Source organism: Mus pahari, chromosome 5, assembly GCF_900095145.1.
Source record: "Mus pahari chromosome 5, PAHARI_EIJ_v1.1, whole genome shotgun sequence".
In the NCBI taxonomy this organism is placed as follows: Eukaryota; Metazoa; Chordata; class Mammalia; order Rodentia; family Muridae; genus Mus; species Mus pahari.
The window spans coordinates 52,979,942-53,006,906 of NC_034594.1; the positions used below are offsets into that span (position 1 = coordinate 52,979,942).

General features: G+C 50.0%; 1 protein-coding gene across 1 annotated transcript; it reads left to right on the plus strand.

Annotated features, from left to right (window-relative positions):
- The first annotated feature begins 1,506 nt into the window (after nucleotides 1-1,506).
- Vil1 (villin 1) lies at nucleotides 1,507-26,848 on the plus strand. Its single transcript, XM_021198130.2, has 20 exons — nucleotides 1,507-1,559; nucleotides 7,591-7,676; nucleotides 8,474-8,548; nucleotides 9,848-10,044; nucleotides 11,199-11,307; nucleotides 11,424-11,534; nucleotides 12,822-13,024; nucleotides 13,130-13,208; nucleotides 13,308-13,406; nucleotides 14,437-14,590; nucleotides 15,198-15,298; nucleotides 15,386-15,523; nucleotides 17,062-17,220; nucleotides 18,065-18,244; nucleotides 18,757-18,902; nucleotides 19,023-19,167; nucleotides 19,611-19,799; nucleotides 22,175-22,243; nucleotides 23,938-24,078; nucleotides 26,522-26,848. Exons 2-20 carry the CDS (start codon nucleotides 7,602-7,604, stop codon nucleotides 26,633-26,635), a joined length of 2,484 nt encoding a protein of 827 aa, XP_021053789.1. The 5' UTR covers nucleotides 1,507-1,559; nucleotides 7,591-7,601; the 3' UTR covers nucleotides 26,636-26,848.
- Nucleotides 26,849-26,965: the final 117 nt, after the last annotated feature.

Sequence of the window (26,965 nt, forward strand, 5' to 3'; positions counted from 1 at the left end):
CGAGAACCCACTCCTGAAAGTTGTTCTCTGACCTTCACGTACAACCATAATAGTTATAATGATGATAATAATTAGTAAATTCTTTTAGAAGGTATATGTTGGGAGGGAGAGATGGCTCAGCTGCTCTTACAGAGGACCTAGATTCAGTTCCCAGGACCCATATGGTGGCTAATACCATCTCTAACTCCAGTTCCAGAGGATTCCACACCCTCTTCTGGCCTCCACAGGCACCACATACATAGTACACAGACATACATGCAGGCAAAACACCCATACACACATAAATAAATAAGGAAACTTAAAAGGTACATGTGTTGGTAAACATTGTACATACACATGCTGGTTGAAGACATGTACAACGCATGTACTAAAGAGGGATCTGAGACACCTCAAAATAGATTCTGAGCAGTGACTCACGGGTGATTATCTATCCTGCAGTTTTTCCTTTCCGCTTGCTTGTAACTGGGTGGACAGATGCTCCTTTTCATTCACAAGAATGGGTGCTACATTATTTCTAAACAAAACAGCACCTGCAGTATGTTTACTGTCCTCGCTGACTATGAGCAAAACACACACACACACACACACACACACACACACACACACACACACACACTCACTTTCAGTCTCCAGGTCTCCAGAGCTCTCGGGAAGGTGTCAAGGAGAGGCTGCCCTTAAACACCCTCTTCATCTTTCTCTCCTAAAGGACCAAGATTCCAAGGTGGCAGAAGATCTACAGGGGGCAGAGGCAGGGAGGGGGAAGCAGGCCATGGTTTCTACAGATCTACAGCAGAGGTCAGCAAGGCAGATCCCCAGATCCAGGGCAAGGACGTGGAAGCCCTTGGCTCCTGGGAGAAGGAAGGCGGCAGAATAGGGTTCAAAGGCACAGGTTTATGGCAGCTCATAAAAGTGGAGGTCGTGGCTCACTCAAAAAGGAGGAGGAGGAGAAGGCCCTTGTGCCCACTGAGCGAGGGTCATGGTGAGTCCGAGAGATCTGTAGGGGTGCCAGGGGCCCCACCTGCCTGTCCCAAGGGAACCCCAAGTGTGAACTCTGGCCTTGGGTGCTGAGTTCCAGCTGCAAGGCCCCAGGAGTCCTACCCCGTCCCCATCCAGTGCCCCCTCGCCCCACCCCACCCCACCCCACCCCCGGCTCCCGTGCCACTTCTCTAGGGCAGGAGGGTGGTCTGCTGAGTTCTCCTCTTGGTGGGAAGGAAGAATGGTCCAGGCACCTGTGACCTGCCCTGGTGGGGGTTGTCTACCTGCAGGGAGAGCCCAGGTCCTAGCCGGAAGTACACCCCATCCCTGAAACTGCAGAGCCAAGGGCGGGGCACACGGCAGCTCAGGCTGTCAGGCTGTTGTTGGGCTCTAGGCTCCCAGGGACCTGGGCACCTACTTCCCCACCCCCTCATCCATTCTCTCTGGGGCCCTATCTTCCCTTATATGGTGAAGGAAGTTCCTGGGGGGTGGGGGGAGTGAGGACAAAGGTCGTTCGTTCTCCTGCAGCCAGCTTGCCACAACTTCCTAAGATCTCCCAGGTGGTGGCTGCCTCTTCCAGACAGGTAAGGCAATTGGGTGGGGACACATGGTGACCACAGGTGGTTGGAGGGGACAGGGTCCTTGCTTCTCCCTGGCAGCCTGTGCTGTCTGTAGCACTTTAGTGTAAGTTTAGGGGTTAGGTAAGGTGTTCTGAAAGAAGCAAGAAGTCAGCAGGCTGTCTTGGGCCTTTAATGAAGGAAGTTCACAGACCCCTTCCCTGTAAGTCACCTTCGTGTCATCTGTGCAGATTCCCTGGGACCAAGGTGGCTCCTGGGACTCCGATTTCTACGATTAAAATCAGGACAGTCCTGAGAAAGCTGGGATGTCTTGGTCTCCGTGCCTATATTTATTATTTCTCTCCGGCTGCTCATTTCTGTGTTCATGTCTTGCACATCTGAAATGCTTTCTTTCTTTGTGTCACCATTCCCCTGACACTCCTGAGAAGTGGCCCACGTATCCTGGGATGTAAGCTGCAGCCACCAGGAGAGAGGGGAGAGGCGGAAGCAGGGTCTTAGGCCCTATTAGGCCTGGACATGACCCCTTTCCTAGAAATGGCCCCTCCATTTTCCAGTCACCATGGTCTATTTTATATCAGAGCTGGCAGTGAAAGCCAAGCCTGCCCACAAGGTTGGGACTCGCTGACCAAGGCTATCTGCTCGGGAATCCCCCGTCACTGGAGGTTGGGAGAATCTGCCTCTGGGGGCTTCCAGGTCTTGGTTGGCAGGAGGATATCCTTTGGATAGGGAATGTCCTAGCCCATGGTGTTACCACATTCCTGTCCAGTTAAAAGCTGGAACTAAAGCCCATGGCGGCACCCAGGATTCCCTAAAGTTGTACCCCAAGAGCAGCAGGACAGTAGATATGGAAGGACAGGCGGCTGGAGAGAAGAAGAACCTAAACCTCTCTAAGGCCCACAGGTCCTCTGTCCGTCCCCTAGTTCACAGTGTCAGTATGAGTGCTGGTTGTATGCCTACTGTGGGCTGTGAGCTGGTAGCTACAAGCGTGAGTGATGGTTCATGTGTGTAGTGTGTACAATCTGAGCACTTGGGAGGCTGGAGCAGGAGGATTGCTATATGTTTGAGGCCAGCCTGAGCTATAGAGTGAGACTTTGTCTTTAAAAAGAAAAAAGAAAAGAAGCCAGGCAGTGGTGGCGCACGCCTTTAATCCCAGCACTCGGGAGGCAGAGGCAGGCGGATTTCTGAGTTCGAGACCAGCCTGGTCTTCAGAGTGAGTTCCAGGACAGCCAGGGCTACACAGAGAGACCCTGTCTTGAAAAAAATCAACCAAACAAACAAACACAAATAAAACAAAACAAAACCCAGACCTCTCATCTCTCTAGGCTGTGTCTGTCTGTCTGTCTGTCTGTCTGGGCGGTGGAGTCGGCGACTTCAGACTTATAGATAGGCCTTTTCATCACTGTGTGGTCAGAGATGAGAAAGGTTTCAGTCTGGGACACAGTGGGACCCTGAGATAGTACTCCGTGCCAGCCCAAAAAATTCTGGGAAGGCTTCCTGGAGGAAGTGTCCCAACTGAGTCTGAAAGAATAGGAAAGAAGGGGAAAAGTCAAGGCAGAAGCAGCCTGGGCGTCCGGGCAGCAGTCAGACTACTGTTCTAGAAGGCAGAAGAACGTTGGTGGACAGACAGCTGGGACAGAAGGACAGGAGGGGGAGGTGTCCAAGATTCTGTACATTTGGTTCTCTGGGTGACAAGTGTCCCCCAGGCATAGGGCTGCAGAAGGTTGAGAACCGGGGTGAGCCAATGAGTTCAAGTTGAGGGACACATCCAGCCCAGGGTCCTTGCTGGCAAGTTAAAGAATGAGAGCCCTCCAACCCTCCCTGAAGTTTAGGGGAGACTGGAGAGCCGAGGAGGTCCTTCTAGGGTGAAGGAGAGGTGTCTGCACTGACCAACATGGCTAGGAGCAGAAGCAGTTGGACCAGTTATCTCTCAGAACCAGCCATCCCCACTTGGCCCTACGGAGGCTGGGCCCCTTTCTGTTTAAGAATCTTACTTTCCTTCAGAGAGAGGCAGCAAGCCTTTGTCCCCTCCCTGTTGGCCAGTAAGCACCCCTGTGTCTAACATTAGTTTACTTTGCTGTCAGTTAGCTCCAGGACAGTCCATCTGGTAGACCTCTGCTCCTAACTCACCAGCATATGGCCCACATTCCTCACCCAGAGAGTGCAGAAGAGAGCTTAGAGAAAGGGTAACAGTAACAAAGATGGCCAGAATGAAACAGAAAATACTATCTTTTGTACCCAAATTGGTTTTGCTGAACCAGGAGGGTGTGTGTGTGTGTGTGTGTGTGTGTGTGTGTCTTGGGGGACTCTTCATGCTAAAGAATATCTGATATTGGCGCCCGTGCAAACAGGGATCTTGGAGAGAGTCAGGCTTCTGCAAACAAAGCAAGCTGCCCAAGATGGATTGGTGGCCTGAATCACCAAGGGGCAGGCTGATCAGAGTGGGCAGAACATCACAAGATAAGCCACCCTGTGGGGCTCAGAAGAGGGAGTTTATAAGAGGTAAAGGCCAAGCCATTTATTATCCAAGACATGACTCAAAATCAAAGTGCAAGGAGAGATTAGCTGGAGAGATGGGGCTGTCAGTGTGGGATACCTGACCTTGCACTTATTAGTCACTAGGCCAAGGAGCAGGTACAGAGGGTGACTGAGTCCTACTTAGCTTGGAGTAGGCACGTGGAGAATGGGTGACCTCCATCCTAGTGGCTAGGGTTGAGCACCACCAGGTACAAGTGTTTCCCTGTGTCTCATGCCAGGATTCTTGGCCAGTTTTCAAAGGACTCAGGTCTCAGCTCTGGTGGAAATAAAGTATCCAAGCCCTAAGCCCCATTCTGGTCTAATTAAATCAGAACCCCTGGGGATGCAGGTTCTGAGCAGCAGGAGCTTTTTGAAAAGCTCCCAGGTGACTCTGATCAGCAGCTGGAATAAACACAGCTACAGGTTCAAACAGAAAGAGGCAAAGCTAGGGAAAGCTTGGGATGGGGAGACTTCTTCCAGCCCAGTAGATGGAGGCTGGTTAGCAGTGGTGGCAGCTTCTCTCTGCCTGTCACATATCTATTCATCTACCCACCCATCCTTCCATCCATCCATCCACCCATCCACCCACCCATCCATTCATCCATCCATCCATCCACCCACCCACCCATCCATCCACCCACCCACCCATCCATCCACCCATCCTCCCACCTACCCATCCACCCATCCACCCACCCATCCATCCATCCACCCATCCAAACCTTCCTTTTCTCCTTACTTCTTTCTTTTTTCCTTCACTCATTCATTATCTAACAGAGTACAGGTATTGTACTAAATTCAGGAGATTTAATTGATTTTTTTAGAAACTACATTGACTGACTGTGCATGTATGTGGGCATGTGCATACCACAGCACACATGTGGCAATCAGAGAAAAGTTTTGGGTGTTGTTTTCTCTTTCCACCGTGTGGGTTCCGGGGATCGAACTCAAATTATCGGGCTGGTGGCAAGTGTCTTTACCCACCGAGCCATTTTGCTGACACCTAATTATTATTAGAAAGCATCTTATGTAGTCCAAGCTGGCCTCAAGCTTGCTATGTTGCCACGGATGACCTTTAACTCCTGCTCTTCCAGCCTCCACCTGAGTGGTAGGATTACAGGTGTTCAACACCACACCCAATTTAATGCTCAGGATTTAGTACTGAGCAGGCAGAAATGGTCCCTGCCCTTGTAGGAACATCTGGGCAATAGCTGGGCATGGTGGTGAATGCCTTTAATCCCAGCACTCTGGGGGGAGGGGGAGGCAGATTCCTGAGTTGGAGGCCAGTTTGGTCTCCAGAGTTCCAGCATACCTGGGGCTACACAGGGAAACCCTATCCCAGACAAACAAACAAACAAACAATATTCTGGGCAATAATCACAAAGATTAGAGGATATTAGTGGGGCGGGTGAGGGAGAGACATGCTTTCTTTTGTATTATAATAGTAAAGTGCTCACACGATGCATTATCTATCTGTCTGTCTGTCTATCCATCCAACCATCTATCATCGTATAACCCAGGCTGCTTTGACCTTGAATGCTCCTATTTCTGGGTCAGCCCTTCAACCCTAGTGTTGAGTTTACCAACACCCAGACATTTTATTTTATTTTATTTTATTTTATTTTATTTTATTTTATTTTATTCTATTTTATTTAGGAGCTCAGGGTGGGACTCAGGGCCTTGTGCATGCTAAGCAAGCTCTCTGCCACAGAGCTGCAGCCCCAGTCCCCATTTTGTTCAGGTGACTCTGTGGCATTGTCATATTCACAGCGCTATGTAGCTCTCTCCAGTTGCAGCATTTCCTGGTCATTCCAGTGGGCAACTCTGTGCTCACCAGTGCCCTGTTCCCTGTCCCCAGACCCAGTAACCACACACTCTGCGCCTACAGATTTGCCTGTCTGAACAGTTCATGTAAATGGGATGCGTTCCGTGTATTCTTTTATGACTGGCCCCTTTATCTTAGCGCAGGTTGTGTTGGGGCATGTGTCACTGCTAGACTCTGTCTTATCGTCTTATGGCTTAATAGTGTTCCTTTGTGTGGGTACACCACTTTCTGTTTCATTTACTGATGGAAACTGTGGTCCGACCCCCATCCCCACACCTTTTTTTTTTTTACTTGAGACAAGGTCTTTCTGTGTAATCTTTGTAATCTTGGCCACCCTGAGCTCACTCTGTACACCAGGCTGTGAGGCTGTGGTTCCACTTTTGACACTCCTATGAACAGAGTAGCCATGAACTTCAAAGATAATTTTCTGGTTTTTTGTTTTTTTTTTTTTTAAGATTTATTTATTTATTATATTTAAGTACACTGTAGCTGTCTTCAGACACTCCAGAAGAGGGCGTCAGATCTTGTTACGGATGGTTGTGAGCCACCATGTGGTTGCTGGGGTTTGAACTCAGGACCCTCGGAAGAGCAGTCAGTGCTCTTAGCCACTGAGCCATCTCTCCAGCCCTTTTTTTTTTTTTTAAATGTTTTATTTATTTTATTTATTACATGTAAGTACACCGTAACTGTCTTCAGACACTCCAGAAGAGGGAGTCAAATCTTGTTACAGATGGCTGTGAGCCACCATGTGGTTGCTGGGATTTGAACTCAGGACCTGTGGAAGAGCAATCAGGTGCTCTTACTCACTGAGCCATCTCACCAGCCCCCCCCCCTTTTTTTTTTTAATTTGTGTGTGTGTGCATGTTTGTGTCTGCAGGTGCTCACATGTATGTTCCTGTATGGGGGACACCGATGTGCCATTCCTCAGATACCACGCATCTTGTTAATATATTTGTTTATTTAGTGTGCTTGAGTGTGCAGGTATTTTGTTGGAATTTTTGCCTTCCCTTGTGGGTTCTTGGGATTGAACTCAGCTCCTCAGCCTAGTGCGCAATGCCTTCACTCACTGAGCCATCTCCCTGCCCCTGCTGCCACCTCCCCCTTATTTCCCAGACAGGACTACCGCACAGGCCTAAAGTTCACCAAGTCATCCAGGGTGGCTAGCCAGGGAGACCCAGGGAGATGCTGACCTCCACCTCCACAGTGCTGGGATTACAAGCATACATCACTGCTGGAAGCTTTTTAACCTGAATCCTGAGGATAGAGCAGGCATTCTACCAATGGAGAGTTTTTGTGTGTGTGTGTTTGGTTTGGTTTCCTCTGTGTAAGATCAGGCAGTCTGAAATAGTGTAGCCTGGGCTACATGACATCTTGCCTCAGAGAGCGGTGGGGAGGTTGAGGCTAAAGAAGAGCATTAAGCTGGCTGTGATAGAACACAGGATAGCCTGGGCTATATATATAGCATGACCTTGTTTCAAAAACATGGAGAGAGGGCTATGTTTAAAGTGCTGGGCTGTGTAACAGACACTAAGGGAGCCAATGTAGACATTTGACTAAGAGAGGATCATCATCAAAGCTGGGTGGGCAGGGTAGAGGTTGGACTATAGCGGTCAAGACCCCCATAGGAAGCCAGCTTCCATTCTTCCTCTGGGCCTCAAGCCTGGCTCGACGGCCACTGCTCTCACATGCCTTCTCCTCTAGGCTCGTCCACCATGACTAAACTGAATGCCCAAGTCAAAGGCTCTCTCAACATCACCACTCCAGGGATACAGATATGGAGGATCGAGGTGAGTCCTGTCTGGCAGGGAGTCCTGGGACTCGGGAAGGTGCAGGTATCCTGGCATCTGACTCCTCAGGCTCTGCCCTATACTCTGCAGGGAGTTGCTGATGCTCGCCCCTATGCTCCACCCACGCTCCACCCATACCCCCTATGCTCCACCCATGCTCCACCCATACCCCCTATGCTCCACCCATGCCCCCATGCTCCGCCCTATCTTCCACCCATGCTCCTCCCTATGCTCCACCCATGCTCCTCCCTTTGCTTCTCCCTCACCTCTTTCCACTCAGTCCTTAGCCTTCCTCTACAGCCTTATCCCCGCTAGTCCTGTCTTCCTCTCCTGTCTCCTCTCTAGCTCCTGCCACTTTTCCTCCCCCTGCCCCTTTCCTTACCTTTCGTTTCTTCGATATTTTGTGATGCCGTAGATGGAACCCAGGGCCATGCCCAGTAAGGACTCTATCTCTAAACTGCAGCCAAACCTTGCTGGACCCTGTCCTCTCAGCTCCATCTTGCTACACATCCCTCCCTGGTCACATCCCTGGTCAGCTTCAGCACCTGGTGGTCCCCGTAGCTCCTGTGACCTCTTTCTGACCTGAATCAGTTTTCTCCTCCTTAGGAAACCCGATAGTGTCCTGTTCCTGAGAGGCCACTGTACTGGTCCCAAACAGCACAGCACATAGCAGCCTTGAATGGCTAGACCCCAGCAGTCCTGTTACGTCCATCTCTTGGGTAGCTGGGGCTACAGGTTTGCCATCTTGCCCTCTGTGACCATTCTCTCTCTCTCTCTCCCCTCCTCTGTCCCCTCAGGCTATGCAGATGGTGCCTGTTCCTTCCAACACCTTTGGAAGCTTCTTCGATGGTGACTGCTATGTAGTCCTGGCTGTAAGTAGGTCAGGCCGGGACGAGGCTGATCAGAAAGCAAAGCCTGCTGGGTATTAGGGAGGAAGCTAGAGGCGGGGGCAGTGCTGAGAGGTGGTCTGGCTTCATCAGTCAGTGTTTGCAAGAATGACCAGGTGTCCAGCTGTGGGGCTCCACGGGGCTTAGAAATGTTTGTAAACGTCCTTTCTAGCTCAAAAGCTACAAACTCACTCAGCCTTGGGGAATCTTCTAAGTTGGTCCGCCTTGTATTATTATTATTATTATTAATATTATTAATGTGTATGCAGTGTGCATGTGTGTGCCACATATACACATATATATTATGTATGTATATTACATATATATACATACATATATTCACACAATACATATATATATATACATAATACATAAATATACACAAAATTAAATAATTGAATCTGTAGTGAATGGTTATATAGGTTTTTTCCTGTCGTATAGCACCTATTCTGACAGTACCTGTCTTCTGTTAGGTATGAGGAATCATCTAGAGATGATGTAAAGTCTAAGAGAGCTCTGGGATGTCACTCGAATGGTAGAGTGCTGATCTTGAATCCAGGGGTCCTTGAGTTCCACCCCTAGCCCTACGAGTGGGTGCATCAGCATACCAGCCTGTAACCCCAGCCCCGCTGAGGGAGAAAAAGAACTCCAGCGGGAAGCCATCTTGCATCCGAGAGTGTTCCTGCCCAGTGTGAGCTACATGAGGCCCTGTATCAAAAATAAAATAAAATAACAGGAACAACAAAGTTAGTTCTTGATCCAGGGAATCCTCAGCAAGTATAAGTGCCTGACAAGCTGGGTTCAAAGCCTGAAGTACAGAAGAAAGAGAGAACAACTTGCCAAAGTTGCCCTCTGACCTCCACACACACACACACATACACACACACACACACACACACACACACACACACACACACACACACACACACACACACCAGGGCATACCTATACCCACACTTAAACACACATAGCATATCCATGGGAAAACACACACATACATATATACACACATAATTTTTTTAAGCATAGGGAGGATTTTTCAGATTATATACAAACATCACGTACCATTTTACAGAAGAGACTCAAGCATGGGGGGGGGTCCTATCTCTCACGGACATCGAGGGATGATTGCAATAAATTTGCTGATATAGTCACCTTACTGGCTTCTGATCCACATGCATCCCTCCATGTGCTCATCCTGCCCAGTGTGTGGCAGATCCTGTAGAATGGGATAGGGGCCCACGGGGACCCAGGTCTCACCACACAGATGTCTCCCACCCTCAGATCCACAAGACCAGCAGCACCCTCTCCTATGATATCCACTACTGGATTGGCCAGGACTCGTCCCAGGATGAGCAGGGGGCAGCTGCCATCTACACCACGCAGATGGATGACTACCTGAAGGGCCGGGCTGTCCAGCACCGCGAGGTTCAAGGCAACGAGAGCGAGACTTTCCGGAGCTACTTCAAGAAAGGCCTTGTGTAGGGCGGGGGGCAACTGGGACTGGGGACTGGGGCTGGGGGCTGGGCTGAAGAGACAGGGACAAAGCTTGAAGTGGGAGAGACTCTGGTCGGTGGGAGGTGAGCTGGCCAGACTTTCAGAAGGAAGTCTGATGCTATGGGGGCTCTGGGGAGCGCATGTGGCTTTTGTTGATTTTTCTCCACCTTTCCACCCCTCACTCTTATTGCTGCTCTGAGTCTACTTTGGCTGGACTTACCGGTGACTATAGAGGGTGAATTCTGTACCTTAGCTCCTGTCTACAGGCACCGCTCAGGACCTGAGGTCCTCAGGCTATTAAAGCAAGCCACGCCCACTCAGGCTAACTGGCTAGTGGCCGCTCCCTCTTCTCTCTCTAATCAGGCCTTTCACAGTGCAAACACCTACTTTTTCTAGAAAAGTCTGAAGCTGGCTCTCCTCATGGAAACCCCTGCTCCTCCACCGCAGTTTCTTTCTTTCTTTCTCTTTCTTTCTTTCTTTCTTTCTTTCTTTCTTTCTTTCTTTCTTTCTTTCTCTTTTTTGGTTTTTCAAGACAGAGTTTCTCTGTGTAGCCTTGGCTGTCCTGGAACTCTAGATCAGTCTGGCCTCGAACTCAGAAATCCGCCTGCCTCTGCCTCCTGAGTGCCGGGATTAAAGGTGTGCGCCACCACGCCCAGCTCGCAGTTTCATTTACCTTGTAGGGTGGAATCTCTCCAATCCCCAATATCCCTAACTCCCCCGTCTGCGGTGTTCTCTTCTGACCGCGGTTACAGTCCGCAGTTACTCTCTGGCAGTTGAGTGGCATCTCTCCCTTCTTCTGCCTCAGCGCCTTGTTGCCAGGGCCTGGCATTATGCCCATTTTCTCCTCTGCAAATTGCCATGATTATCTTGGCAGACCACTCTGCAGGGACGGGAGCTAGGACAAGGGACAGAAAGACATACGATGCAGGGTGCAACAGCACGCTACCCGCCAGCCAAGTCCTTGTAGGACACTGATGGTGACTGTAAGCTTGATGTTTGGACCCTAACTATTTTCCTTTGCCCACTCAGGCTAACTGGCAGGTGGCTGTCCCAGTCCTCAGAGGGCCCCAGGAAGCTCAGGACCTTGGCACACCTCTCCCACCCAGTGCCTTTAAGTCGGCTTTCTTTTCTTTCCCAGGATCCGGAAAGGGGGAGTGGCTTCCGGCATGAAGCACGTAGAAACAAACTCCTGTGATGTCCAGCGACTGTTGCACGTCAAGGGCAAGAGGAATGTGCTGGCTGGAGAGGTGAGTAGGCAGGGCTGGGACGCGGGCAAAGAACTGAGCCTGAGGGGGCAGAAGGAAGGAAAAGTGGCTGGAGATGAGGCTGATGTGGAGGCTCTGAACTTCCCTGTACCCTCTAGGTGGAAATGTCCTGGAAGAGTTTCAACAGAGGGGATGTCTTCCTGCTGGACCTTGGGAAGTTTATTATCCAGTGGAACGGGCCAGAGAGCAACCGCATGGAGAGACTTCGGGTAACCCTGACAGAGCACCTCACTTCTGCAATTCAACATGCCTCATCGGCTTCACTGGTCCCTGGGTCACCTGCCCTAGTCACCCTCAACGCCCCAGCCCCGCAACTACCCCCACCCCACAGGCTTCTCTCTGGCACTTCTGGGGACAGGACGGTGTGTGGAAGTAGATCTACGTCTCCGTGTACATGAAGAGGCATACTGCTTATGTGTACTTGTGACTAACCCTTACGGTAGAATATGTCTCCGTAGTATGGCAGGCCCCATTCTCAGCCTTGGGTATCCAGGCATGGATGAGGTGGGCAGAGCTTTGCCCTGGCTCTACCCAGAAGCTGGCTGTGTGGTGAAAAAGCCATAAGGGAAAGGAAGAATCAGAGGACTGACTACTGGAGAAGTTCGGTACTAGGCATACAGGGAGGCTTTGGGGATCAGATGGAGGTGAGGTAAAGGCCCTGGGGCAGAAAGGTGGCTGGTATGGCTCAGTAGGAGGATGCTGAGCAGGTAGCAGGTCTCATGGGCAGGATGTGTGCCCAGCAGGTTGTGAAAAGGAGTTAGGTCTTCTTCTGGGTACACCCAGCTAATGAAGCTTATCTGATTTCTGTGTGGAAATGGGCTGCGAAGGGCACCAGGTGGAATCCCGGCTTCACTATGTATGGGGTGAGGGTGCAGAGCCTTGTGCTTGAGAATAGAAGGGAACAGCAGAGGCCCAGTACGAACAAGGCTAGAGACAGAAGGCCACAGCTGTTGCTGTCCACAAGGGCCCAGGGACTCCAGAGGGCTCACGAAGGGAGGGGTCTTGGGCTCAAAAAGTGAACCACAGTGTGAGTACACATGAAAGCTGTCACTCGTGGGGACTATGTGTGCAGATACATGCCTGTGTGAGCTTTCATGGAACCGAACTGTGTGTGTGCCTGAGTATTCATATACAGGTATGTTCATGTGAATTCGCATGTGCACCGTGAGCATGTGTGTACCTTGGGCAGACTAGGTAGAGTACTATGATCTTTGAGGTTCAGCTCTTGTACAGAACCACGAAGGGAAGCCATAAATTCCCAACAATGTCAAAACTACAGGCCCAGCAAGACCATCGCAAACACCCCTCTGCCCCCAAACCCCACCGAAGAGGAGATCTACCTCCTCATAGCTTCCAACCGTTGTCTCACACACCTGAAAAGCCTTGTCTCCACCCCTTGTAGATCTGCAGAATGGGGTGGAGTTTGCCCAGCAGAGTTCGGGGTGGTGAACACTACTACCCTGCCAGCCTTCATGGCATCTGTGGCCTCTCTGCAGGGCATGACCTTGGCCAAAGAGATCCGAGACCAGGAACGGGGTGGACGTACCTACATAGGTGTGGTGGATGGGGAGAAGGAAGGGGACTCCCCACAGCTGATGGCAATTATGAACCAAGTGCTGGGCCCACGCAAAGAACTGAAGGCTGCTATCTCTGACTCAGTGGTGGAGCCGGCCGCTAAGGCTGCACTCAAGCTGTACCAGTGAGTTCTGGCTTGGGGCCTTCCTGGGTGTTGGGGCCTTCCTGGGTTAAGGTGCTCTGCCAGCAGCACCTCCTATCCCTATCCATGCCTTCCTCTGTTCTGCAGTGTGTCTGACTCGGAAGGAAAACTGGTGGTTAGAGAAGTTGCTACTCGGCCACTCACACAAGACCTGCTCAACCATGAGGTGAGAGGATCTGGAAGTGGGAGAAACTGGCACAGCCTAGTTCCACCTCCACCCCAGCCCCACAGGCTAATTTTTTTTTCTTTATTCTATTGGCTCCAGGACTGTTACATCCTGGACCAGGGAGGCCAGAAGATCTTTGTGTGGAAGGGAAAAAATGCCAACGCCCAGGAAAGGAGCGGAGCTATGAGCCAGGCCTTGGTAAGGGAAGGGTCAAACACAGCGGTTCTCCACCTTCCTAATATTAGCTGCTGCCCTTCGTACAGTTCATGTTGTGCTGACCCCCAGCCATAACATTATTTTCATTGCTACTTCATAACTATAATTTTGTTACTGTCATGAATCATAAATATCAAATATGCGGGATATCTGATATATGACCCCAACAGGGTTGTGACCCTCAGGTTGAGAACAGCTGATCTAGCAGCAGCAGAGAGGGACTCAGGGGGCTGCAGAGATGGCTCAGTGGGTAAAAGCATTGACTGCACTTCTAGAGGTCCTGAGTTCAACTCCCAGCAACCACATGGTGGCTCACAACCATTTGTAATGGGATCTAATGTCCTCTTCTGGTGTGTCTGAAGACAGCAACGGTGTACTCATATAAACATTAAAAAAAAAAAAAAAAAAAAAAAAAAAAGAAGGGAGGGATGAAGGAAGGAAGGAAGAAAGAAAGAAAGGGATTCAGACCAGGCCATAACACCAGGCAGAGTCTAAGGACTATCTATCCTGGGAGGTCAGGGCTAGGGACAAATGGACACAGTTGCTGGGGGCTGCCAGCTTCCTGGCTCTTGACACGTGAGTGAGCTGACAATTAGACAAACCTAGGTCTCTTCAGGATATTGGGTGTCACTGCCCCAGCAAGAGCTTTGTTTAAGGGAATGGCTCGTCTTCCTCCAAAATGACTGAGTAGGCTGGGTGCCAGGCCTCAGGTCTGGAGTCAGTGTTGGGTTGGAATGGGCATTAGAATCGAATTGCGGTATAGTTTAGGTAGGGGTCAGATTTGTTGGTAGCAGGGTCAGGGTTCAAGGTTGAGGTTAGAATTAGAGACACAATCAGGTTTGACCTCGATTGAAGAGGGTTACTATGGTTGTTTGGGGTTTGCTTTGGGCTTGGAGCTGGGCGTGTTCAGGATTGAGGCTAGGTGGACCTGGGAGGGGTCTGGACCAGGCTTGGGCTATGCAGATCTAGGGACAGGAGGCAGTAGTCTCCAGTGACCCCCTTCTTTCCCCAGAACTTCATCAAAGCCAAGCAGTACCCACCGAGCACGCAGGTTGAGGTGCAGAATGATGGGGCTGAGTCCGCCCTCTTCCAACAACTCTTCCAGAAGTGGACAGTGCCCAACCGGACCTCGGGCCTTGGCAAAACCCACACTGTGGGCTCTGTGGGTGAGAACCCACCCCTCCCTCCTTCCTTTCCCAATTCCCCTCCTTCATACACATCTTACCCTGGCTCTCAGCTCCCTGGTGGGTACAGAGAGCCCAGCAGACCAAAAAAAAAAAAAAAAAAGCTCCAGTTATCACAAAGAAAAGGGGAGCTAAAAATGACTTATCTTTCATGTGGAATGGAGTTGAACCTTCCTGGAAACCGAAAACCTCAGCAGACTATATTTGCTGAGGGCAAGAGGTGTGCTGGACGCCGAGGGAGGGATTCAAATGAAAGGATAGTGTGGAGCCTCCATCACCACAGGATTCCTGTCAAGCTGGGAGGCAAGGCTGGGCTTGAAGTCTGAATGCCCCAGGGAGCTGGACTAAATAAAGCACTGCTCTTGACCCTCAGTTGTCCTCAGTGGCCTGGGAGCCACTGATGAGGTCTTAGGGGCGTGGAGCTGTGACACATACTACTCTGTGTGTGTGACGTTAGATAGACAGCTGAACCTCGCTGGCTTTAGTCTCTTCGTCTATCATGTGGGTCTACAAACACCAGCCAGCTCTCAGGACTGTAGTGAGGATGTGGGTCACCAGCTAGTGACAGTTGGTGTCCTCATCTCTTCAGCTAAGGTGGAGCAGGTGAAGTTTGATGCTCTGACCATGCACGTACAGCCTCAGGTGGCTGCCCAGCAGAAAATGGTGGATGATGGGAGTGGGGAAGTACAGGTGAGTGAGGGACGGGGAGGACAGGTTGGTGGGAAGGGGGTGGTGGAACCCAGGCAGGACCTCACACAGGGCTGATTCTGGTCCCAGGTGTGGCGCATCGAGGACTTGGAGCTGGTGCCTGTGGAGTCCAAGTGGCTGGGACATTTCTATGGTGGCGACTGCTACTTGCTGCTCTACACCTATCTCATAGGCGAGAAGCAACACTACTTGTTGTATATCTGGCAGGTAAGGTCCTGCTCACCCCACCTGCAGCACATCTGCTCAGGTCTCCATTCCACTTGCAGCACATCTGCTCAGGTCTCCATCCCACCTGCAGCAATCTACTCAGTTCTCTGCATCTCACCTGCAGCACATCTGCTCAGCTCTCCACATCCCACCTGCAGCAATCTGCTTAGGTCTCCATCCCACCTCCAGCACATCTGCTCAGTTCTCTGTAACCCACCTGCAGCACATCTGCTCAGCTCTCCATCCCACCTGCAGCACATCTGCTCCGCTCTCCATCCCACCTGCAGCACATCTGCTCNTCCCACCTGCAGCACATCTGCTCAGCTCTCCATCCCACCTGCAGCACATCTGCTCAGCTCTCCATCCCACCTGCAGCACATCTGCTCAGCTCTCCCCCCTCCTGTCTTCACCCATGGGTTGAATATCCCAGCTTTTCCCATCTTGGGTTGGCTTTAGCTCTGAGATTGTCCCTTTTGGATGTCCCCATTCACAGCTCTTTCCTTTTGGTTCTGAGTCTCTTTTCTAATTCCTGTCACCTGTTCTATGTGGGGACTCTTTGTCAGATGTGTGGGTGCAGGCAGTGAGTTGTGTGGTATTTTTCTGAGGAGGGAACAGAATAATATATTGCATTTGAATTAAGCCAGGACTGGGTTGGGAAAGGATTAGAATTGGGGCTAGGTTCCAAATCACAGTCTATTGGGGTTAGATTTTAGATGTGTTCAATATAGGCTTGAAGGGAAAGGTGTATTATGGGACCAGCCATGCCAGATTTGGGGATGGCTGAGATGTAGCTCAGCTGTGGAGTGTTTGCCTAACATACACAAAGCCTTAGGTTCAGTCCTCAGCCTTGCATCTAACCTGGTGCGGTAGCAAATGCCTCTAATCCCAGCACTCAGGAGGTGGAATAAGGAGGATCAGAAGTTCAAGGTCATCCTAGGCTATATAGAAATATTCCAGGCCAACCTATGATATGTAAAACCCAGTCTAAAAAAATGATAACAATTGGGCAAGGCCTAGTGTAGAGGGACACATGCTTTTAATGGAAGCACTTGGGAGGCAGAGGCAGGTTGATCTCTGTGAATTCTATGCTATGTAGCAAGGGCCAGGACACGCAGGGATACACTTACTGACTCCATCTCTAAAGGAAAACATTTTTAAAAATGGGTGGGGGCTGGCGAGATGGCTCAGCGGGTAAAATCACTTGCTGCCAAGTCTGATGTGAGTTCCATCCCTGGAACCCATGTGGTTGAGGAGACCATGGCTGCAGAAAGTCTTTGACCTCTAAACTTGCACCATGGCTTGTGCATGTAGTCTCTCTCTGTAGACCAGGCTGGCCTCAAACTCACAGAAATCTGCCTGCCTTTGTCTCCTGAGGGCTGGGATTAAAGGCTTGTGCTACTGCCTGGCTCACGCCCATACATGTAAATGCACACATACACATTCTTAAACAATTATAATACATTTTTAAAATTGGGGTGGAGTATTTTGGAGGCAGAGGGATAGGGTCAAATTCAGGACCCCTTCTTGCTCATTCCCAGGGCAGCCAGGCCAGCCAGGATGAAATTGCAGCCTCGGCGTATCAAGCTGTCATGCTGGACCAGAAGTATAACGATGAGCCAGTGCAGATCCGGGTCACGATGGGCAAGGAGCCGCCTCACCTCATGTCTATCTTCAAGGGGCGCATGGTGGTTTATCAGGTGCAGCTGCTGCACTGAGAGATGGCATCTGGGAGATGGGGAAGGGGTTGTATGGTGGGCATGAGGCTGGGGCCAAGCCTGTTCCTCATAGGAGAGGTCTCTCGTCATGTATAACAGAGACCAGCATGTTTGCTGTAGAGTTATAGGGAAGGAACCTTCAATGTGTACAAATGCTATTTACTCTCCTTGGTCTCTGCTCCATGAAAAAGGAGGGTTTTGAGGCGCTAGCTTTGCTGCACCTTTCCAGTGAAATGAACCAGACATCTCACGCAGCTGTTCAAAGCAGCGATCTCTTTGTGGCAAACCTTCTAAACACATAGTCTTTTGCAACTCAGGAAGTGAAGCGAGACAGGATAGGCGATCCCTCGTTGGGAAGGGATGGTCATATGGCTCTGCTTAAGTGGCGACTTCCTGGCTTGGAGCACTGTGCAGTTAAACGCCAGGGATGGAAGTTGAGTTCAGGCAGGGAGCTGGCAGAGGACTCCTGGTGGGAAGGAATTCAGAGGACCTCTAGACATTTGGGGCGGGGGGGGGGGAACTAGCTCTCTGGAGGTAAAATGGGGGCTTACAGTGTAGGGGCACAGCTTTCCTGAGGGTTTAGAGGAGGAAAGAGAAAGAGAACACGAAGATAGTTGGTGTCTTCATTTTGAACTTCATGGGCCTTTAAGGGCCAGCAGAGTCCCTGGACTTCACAGCAAAGCAGTGGAAAGCCACTGAAAACCTTGAGCAGCAGAAAGCCAAGATCCAAGCTGTCTTCAGCCCTTTTCCCCTCTGGATGTTCTTCACATCATTGTGTCCCCTTCATGCTTGTCCCTGTCTTCCCGCCTTCCCCTTATGCCCGCAGGGAGGCACGTCCCGAAAGAACAACTTGGAGCCCGAGCCCTCTACGAGGCTGTTTCAGGTCCGAGGGACCAGTGCCGATAACACCAAGGCTTTTGAGGTTACAGCCCGGGCCACATCCCTCAACTCCAATGATGTCTTCATACTCAAGACTCCATCTTGCTGCTACCTGTGGTGTGGGAAGGTGTGCAAGGGGCCACAGGCCTCCCATCTCCAGTGGGTCCTAGGAACCTCTCAGTCACAGAATGGATCAGGGCAAAGATAGGAGACTTCTGGGTCACCAGGTTCCACTCACAGGTCCACTGTGGTAGCCTAAGACTCTCCTTGCATAGCTCTGGTCTTTCTGTGCCTCTCTGATTCTCTCGGACTGTGTTAGAATCAGCCTGTCCTGCTCCTTTCATATGAGCTATCCATCAGCAGGTACTCCCCTGTCTCTACTTTCTCCCTGCCTTGTGTCCCTTGTCCCTTTTTTACTCTGTTGGGGGTGGGGGGAGCTCATTCCCCTTGTCATCTCTGCTAGTCTTTAGACTGTTAAGGATGGAAGAAAGTAAGAACTGTCCCTCATGGTGTGCCTGGAGTCCTGATCCGGAAGGACCATCTCAGACCCAGGAGGTCCAGCTGAATGTAGCCAAAGGGTGAGGGGGGTGGGTGGTACCAAGGATGCTCTTCCTAGCATGACCGACCTCCGTTTCCCAGGGCTGCAGCGGGGATGAGCGGGAGATGGCCAAGATGGTTGCTGATATCATCTCTCGGACAGAGAAACAAGTGGTGGTAGAGGGGCAGGAGCCAGCCAACTTCTGGATGGCTCTGGGCGGGAAGGCACCCTACGCCAACACCAAGAGGTACTGTCCCAGTATCTCCTTCCCTGCCTCCCTGTCCCCATCCCGTGTGAGAGACCTGAGAGTCTTCAGTGCTTGTGTTTCTCAAGTCTCCACCCCACGCTCCTTTTGCCCATCCTACAGGCTGCAGGAGGAAAACCAAGTCATCACTCCTCGGCTCTTTGAGTGCTCCAACCAGACCGGGCGCTTCCTGGCCACAGAGATCTTTGACTTCAGTCAGGATGATCTGGAGGAGGAGGATGTGTTCCTATTGGATGTCTGGGACCAGGTAGGAAACGAGGTCTGGGGTCTACCCTTCCCCACCTTGGCTTCCTACCATTAAGAGATCACAGTAGCTTTAGGGTAGGGAATTGCCAAGGTCTTGGAGGGGCATAGGACATTCTTCTTCTTTGTGAGGGAGGAGGGAGGAATAGAAGGACACCCCACAACTTATTTATCACAGAAGCAGGAACATTTCCAGGCATCCTGTGCTCTGTGGCAGAGGAGTGCCACATGTTCACTAGCTGTCTAAGGAGCAGCGTGTGACCAGCCTCATTTCCCAGATGTAAAGTCAAGGTCAAAATAGGCCTTGCTCAAGGTCATTAGCTGAGCAGCGACGGGTCTTCCTAGCCGGGCATCAGGGATGAGCCAAGGCAGAGCCAGAAGGCATGGAGACTGCCGGAGCTGATCACCATGCAGGAAAGGACTGAGGGGCTGTGGGGCTCTCCACAGGTCTTCTTCTGGATAGGCAAACATGCCAATGAGGAAGAGAAAAAGGCTGCGGCTACAACCGTACAAGAATACCTCAAGACCCACCCCGGAAACCGAGACCCTGAGACCCCTATCATCGTGGTGAAGCAGGGACATGAGCCCCCCACCTTCACAGGCTGGTTCCTGGCTTGGGATCCCTTCAAGTGGAGTGTGAGTAGCTAGTCCAGCCAGTCCTCAAGACTCAGCACCCCCCCTCCAGGGAGCTTCAGGGCACAACCCAAAGATGCCACCAGCCTTCTTATTTTATTTTATTTTATCTTTTTCTTTGGGGATTTTGTAAAATGGTTTTAGGTGCCTAAAAAACAAAGTAAGGCCAGTAAGCTCCCTGGGAGAGAGAGGGAAGGGAATTAAAACAGTGGCCAGGCGTGATGGTATAAGCTTTTGGGGAGGTAGAGGCAGGGGAAGAAGTTTAGGACAATCCTTGGCTACAAAGCAAGTTAGGGGGCAGCCTGGGTTAGCTGAAACCCTGTCTTTGTTGTTTTTTGACACAGGTTTCCTCTGTGTAGCCCTGGCTGTCCTGGAACTCACTTTGTAGACCAGGCTGGCCTCGAACTCACCTCTGCCTCCAGAGTGCTGAGATTAAAGGTGTATATCACCACCCCTGGAATAAGACTCTGTTTTAATAACAACCTACCAATAAAACAAAATACCTAAGGTTTGCAGGCATAGTGGATGAGGCATGCCTGTGTTCTTAGAACTTGAAAACAGAGGTAGGGGGGCTGGAGAGATGGCTCAGCAGTTGAGAGCACTGATTGCTCTTCTGAAGGTACTGAGTTCAAATCCCAGCAACTACAACTACACGGTGGCTCACAACCATCCATAATGAGATCTGACACTCTCTTCTGGTGCATCTGAAGACAGCTACAGTGTACTTACATATAATTAATAAATAAATCTTTAAAAAAAAAGAAAAAAGAGGTAGAAGGGTTTCAAGTTCGAGGCCAGCCTGAACCACATAGCAAAACTAAACCAACCAACCAAAACCAAAGGCTGAGGTGTAGTCTAGTGGCACAGCGCTCACCGAGCATGAACAAAGCCCTGGCACCTCTTTGCCCTCATGTACAGAGGCGAGGGGGTAATTCTGGTGCCCTGTTTTTGTGCTATGCAAAGCTGTAGGAAATTGATCAGAATTAAAATTCAAGACCCAGTTCTTTACTGTGCATAGTTGTGGTCAGCAGCCGCGGGTGTTATCTATGACAGTGCATGTGTATGACAAATGTGTTCGAGGACAGTCCTTTCTTAGGAACTTCTTTAAGGCTACTCTGGAGAGTTCTCAGTGCCAGCACGCTGCCACGCTAAAGGAAAGACGAACTCTACTCTCCCTGGCTCTAAACCCTAAGCAAAGTGGGTCATCCATGTGTTCCTTATTGGGGGACAGTGCATCAGGCCTCCAGGGGTGCCTGTTTCCCTGCCTCCTGCTCCCTGCCCCAGGCTTGTGGCTCTGAATGTTTGAAATTGGCAGAGCAGACGAGTTTGGGGCAGAGAACTTAAATTTCCTTAAATCTGCTGCTCCCCATCCCCTTTTCTTTACTCTTGACTCTTGTTCTCTTGTTGATTGGCTGTTTCGTCAGGATGGATTAAGCAAACCTTCCTCCACCCCTCCCTGTGTTGAGTGTGTGTGTGTGTGTGTGTGTGTGTGTGTGTGTGTAGTTTTGTGCCTATCACATGTGCATGTCTGTATGCATGCACCAGGAGGCTCAAGGTTCATATCCTGGTGTCTGTTTTGATCATTCTCGATTTTGACTCCTGAGGGAGGGTTTCCCTCCAAACCCAGAGCTCATAGGTTCATTTAGTCTAGCTAGTCAGCTTGCCCTTGGGGTAGGGTCCCCTGTTTCCACTTCCTAAGAGGCTAAGGTTACACACTATAAGCTGCTATACCTATTGGGCTTTCTGTGAGAGCTGGGGATCTGAACCCCTGTCCTCATGTGTGGGAGGCGAGCACCCCTTATCCACCAAGCCTCACAGTCACTCCAGTGCTTAGCAGTCCAGATGTGTGCTGCCCCATCACCTCTGCTTCCTCCTCCAACTCATCCATCCCACGCAGGGAGCTCTGATGTGTCACTCTGGGTGTTAAGCTCTGGGGCTGTATACAGAGGAGGCTCCTAAAACTCTCTCCCTTCCCTGTCCTCTGCTGGGGCTCCCCTTAAGTGTACCCAATCCTCCAAGTTCCCCAGAGTCCATTCAGGTAGGCAGTATGTCAGTAATGCCCATGGCTATTTGCACAGGCCTCACAAGGGGTCAGGGAAGCACATACTCATCGCTATTGCCTATCCAGCTGAGCGAGGACAATCAGCTTGCCCTGCCTTTTTCTGATGTGGGCTGCTTTGGCCTTTCTCTCTCCATCTGACCTCCATCATCATTAGGATCACCTTGCTCACCTGCTCTGCTCACCCTGCGCCACCCCCTGCCCACTTCCGCACTGGTCCCAGATCAGTTTTTTTTTTTTTTTCCTACTCTTGAAAGAAAACAGCCATTTATCTCCTCTGCTGAGATGGGGTCTGATCTGTTATGTACTTTTTTTGTAGAACACCAAATCCTATGATGACCTTAAGGCAGAGCTGGGAAACTCTGGGGACTGGAGCCAGATTGCTGATGTAAGTACTGTGGCATGGTTGGCTCTGAATTGCCTGAAGGTGGTCCTATCTGTGGGAGCTGACATGTTAGAAGACATCTGCATCTTATACCTCACCCCAGTCTCCTCCCTTTTCTTGTAGAAGTCCTTGCTGTGTAGCATACAATGCCATTTCTTTCTTTTCTTTCTTTCTTTCTTTCTTTCTTTCTTTCTTTCTTTCTTTCTTTCTTTCTTTCTTTCTTTCTTTCTTTCTATTTTATTTTTTTATTTTATTTTTCAAGACAGGGTTTCTCTGTTCAGCCCTGGCTGTCCTGGAACTCACTCTGTAGACCAGGCTGGTCTCAAACTCAGAGATCTGCCTGCCTCTGCCTCCCAAGTGCTGGGATTAAAGGCATGTGCCACCACTGCCTGGCTGACTCCATTTCATAGTGAAACAGATTTCCCGTTTTTTTAGCACCCATGAGGCAGCATATTAAAAATGCAGATTTTTTTTTTTTGGTATAGTGGTGTGTAATTATAATTGCAGAACTGAGGAGGCAGAGGCAGGAGGACTAGGTAGAAACACCAAGATTCAAAACAAACAAACAAACAAACAAACAAATCAAATCAAATCCAGAAACAAAGTTAGCAGATGTCAGAGCTCCATTTGAGTTGGCTCTTAGGAGCATGCATGGTTTTGTGTTTTCATTGTGTGTGCTCTCTCGTGTGGGGAGGTCAGAGGCTGCTGTGGAGTGTCTTCCCTGATTGGGCAGGGTATTTTGCAAATCCAGAGCTTTCCGTTTCAGCTGGTCTAGTGGCTGGCTTGCCTCTGGGATCCTGTCTTTGCTTCTGGAGTGTGCTATTACAGGTGGATTCGGCCTAGTTTGTGTGTGACGGGGATCTAAACTTCAGGCCTAATGCTCACACAGCAAGTATCTATCTTTTGAGCCGTCTACTCAGTTCCAGGTTCTGCATGATTTGAATGAAAGGCTTAGGTGGTCTGATGAACTTAAGCCATGGCCTGCTTGCCCTTGGGAAAATGGTGAAGTCTCTAAGCACAGCCATTGTGAGGAATAGTTCTCTAGGCAGAATGATTGTGACTCCTTCAGTCTCTCTGCTACTTATTAGAGATGTTTAACATGTAGGCTTGGGATAGGAGGCTGTGAACTCAAAACTGTTCTTTGACATGGGCCCACAGAAGAAACAAGACAGGGCTACTAGCTCTTCAAAAATGCAATCAGAACCCGAGAGCAACTTCTCAAGCAGGTGAGGGTAACCCTCCAATGACAAGCTGAAAACACTATGGCGCTCTGCCCTTTCGGGTGGACAGTGCAGTGTTTAAAAAGAAAAGCTAGTTTGAGGCCGAGTGATGAATTTATAGATGACAGTTTTACAACAGCCATGAGAGAAAGGGTCACAGATGTCCTAGACAAATTAGATGCCACATTCCAGGGGAAGCCATGGTGACGTTAGTTATTGATTAAACAGTCATCTTTTCCCAACTGACTTAGGCTAGATGCAGGCCACTAGGCTACTGTATTAGCTTTTGGGTCCAACCCAGGAGATGGTGTTCGTTCTACTGTTTGTTCTACTGAGTGTGTGTGTGTGCAAGAGGGAAAGGGGAGGACCAGGAGGGGGCCTCCTGCAGAAGGTACCCTAGATCACAGTGTACAGCAGCACAGGATGTCGCCACACCTCACAGCTGCTCAAGTAACCCATGGTTGTCTTCTTTCCTAGGAGGTTATGAGCCCAAAAGTGGATGTTTTCACTGCCAATACCAGCCTGAGTTCTGGGCCCCTGCCCACCTTCCCCCTGGAGCAGCTGGTAAACAAGTCTGTAGAGGATCTCCCTGAGGGTGTGGACCCCAGCAGGAAGGAGGTGAGTCGGGGACAAGGTCTGGTCCATGTTATTAGAAAACCTAATGACCTCAGACTGTGCCCTGCCCTGCACAGGAAACAGGGGAAAGTGAGTGCTAGGGAAACACCATCATGGGGGTCCTATATCCCTAGGAGCAGGGCATAGAAGTCCAGTCACACTGCTCATCGTGTGTGTTGTGGGAGTGTGTGTGTGGACCTGTGTCAGGAGGAGCTGTCTGAGTCAGAGATTGCTTTTTGAAGGTTTATAGGAACCCCAGTTAAGGGAGCAAAGTGAGTTTTTCTGTGGAGAAGGGGCTCGGCGAGTGAGCACAGGAGCTGGGACAGGCACTGGCGAGCCGGGCTAAGCTGGGTGTGCCTTCAGGGACCTATCGTGGCTGAAGCAGTGGCGGCTAGGTACTCATCTATTAAAGCTTAAATTAAAACTTTGTTAGAGATCAGGTCTCACTTTGTAGCCCTGGCTGAATTGGAACTTGTTATGTAGACTACACTGGCCTTGAACTTGCAATAATCCTCCTGTTTCTGCCTATAAAATGCATTACTAAGTTTATTTTGTTGTTGTTGTTTTTCGAGACAGGGTTTCTCTGTGTAGCCCTGGCTGTCCTGGAACTCACTCTGTAGACCAGGCTGGCCTCGAATTCAGAAATCCGCCTGCCTCTGCCTCCAGAGCTGGAATCAAAGGCGTGTGCCACCACGCCCGGCTCATCATTATTTTCCTTAAAATCATAGATATTATATGCGTAATGTGAGAAAGCTTGAGTTTAGTGCCAAATGGGGAGAGGGAGATTTCAGACATTTTTGGCTCCCTCAAAGGTGAGCTATTATTAACAAGAGTGGAATGGCGGGTCTTGGTGGTGGTGGCAGCAGCAGCAGGGTAATGGCAGTGCTGATGAATCAGCCTCTGGGAGGTAGATATGAGCATGGGCAGGGCTGGCAATCAGCTGGCAGGCTTGCAGAGCCCAAGAGCAGGGCCGTGAAAGACACAGGTTCACTGGGATGGGCAGTCTCTGCCTTCTAGCTGGTGTCAGGGTCTAGCAGTCTGGACAGTTGAGAAGTCAGCCTTACTGGGCCCAGGGGATGGCAGTGGGGGTGAGGAGAAGTATGGGTACCATGGATCCATGTGCAGAGTGTAGTCTGTCATAGCAGCTATAACTGTGACAAATACAGGGCTCCAGTAACAGACATGGTACCCAGTTCCTACCCACTGATATCCTTATTTACAGCATTTCCAAACTGCCCTCCCAGGAGACTTGAGGAAAAAAGGCCCATGCCTGGGAGGCAAGTCTAATGACAGGGTAGGGAACTGAAATGTCATACCCACCTGAGCTCAAAACCCATCTAACAGTGTTGGCTAAAAAGCTGCTCGCCAGCCGGGCGTGGTGGTGCACGCCTTTAATCCCAGCACTTGGGAGGCAGAGGCAGGCGGATTTCTGAATTCGAGGCCAGCCTGGTCTACAGAGTGAGTTCCAGGACAGCCAGGGCTACACAGAGAAACCCTGTCTCGAAAAACAACAACAACAACAACAACAACAACAAAAAGCTGCTCAGTGTAGCAGCTCTAGGAGCAGAGAAATGTCCCCTGGGGCAACTCCACTTCAGAACAGCCTGACTTAAACTAGGCTTTGCACATAGTAGGCAGCTAGGTGCTGGAACACTGAGCTCTCCTACCTATATCTTCCAAGTTCTGAGTTACAGCAGTGTGCCACCAAGCCATTTTCCCCAGCCTTTTAAATCTTTTTATTATTTTTATGTGTATGGGTATTTTGCTTGAATATATGTGTACCATGTGTACGAAGTACTCCTGGAGGCCAAAAAAACACACAAAAAAACCAAAAAACAAACAAACAAAAAAACCAAAACAACCCCCCCCAAAACCCCCAACAATCAAAAAATCAACAAAAAGAAACATCCCTGAGCTGTGTGGTGGTGTACATCTTTAATCTCAAGTACTCAGAAGGCAGAAGCAAATTCATCTCTAGGAGTTTAAGGCTAGCCTGGTCTACAAAATGAGTTCTGGGCAAGCCAATGATAGCCTGTTTTAGAAACAGCTCCCATTTTGGGCTAAGAATATAGCTTGGGTTTGAACTGTGCAGCATAAAAACTGTGCTAAGAGGAACATGCCCGTGATCTTAGCAACTGGGAGGTAGTAACAGGAGGTGCAGGAGTCCCAGGACCACCTAAACTCTTACTTCCCAAGAGTAGGAGGAGCCTGGAAATAACAAGTTCCTTAAACAAGCCAAGATCTGAGATTTGACTTCAAGCCTAATGTGGCCTGACTGACTACACGGACATTTATTCATGTCAAACTTCCTCTTCCTCCCCTTCCCTGACTCCTGACAGTGTTGGCTTCTGCTCCTCTTTTGTTTGATCATATACCACATCTATATGATTCATCTTGTGCAAACCCAGGGGAAGACAGTGACCTTTGCCCTCTGGCTCTCTCCTAGGAGTACCTGTCCACTGAAGACTTCACTAAGGCCTTGGGCATGACTCCAGCTGCCTTCTCTGCCCTGCCTCGATGGAAGCAACAAAACATCAAGAAAGAAAAAGGACTGTTTTGAGAATGAAGCTCTGGCTGTCCAGCAGCCCCTACCCTGCCTTCGAGGGCTTTATGCCGCCATTACTGGTTTTAGTCCTGTGCCAGATGAAAATGTCCAATTGTACCTGTGAGCCACAGTGTGACAATTCCTGTTTATAATAGTAATCTGGGGCTGGTGAGATGGCTCAGTGGGTAACAGCACCTGACTGCTCTTCCGAAGGTCCAGAGTTCAAATCCCAGCAACCACATGGTGGCTCATAACCATCCGTAACAAGATCTGACGCCCTCTTCTGGAGTGTCTGAAGACAGCTACAGTGTACTTACATATAATAAATAAATAAATCTTTAAAAA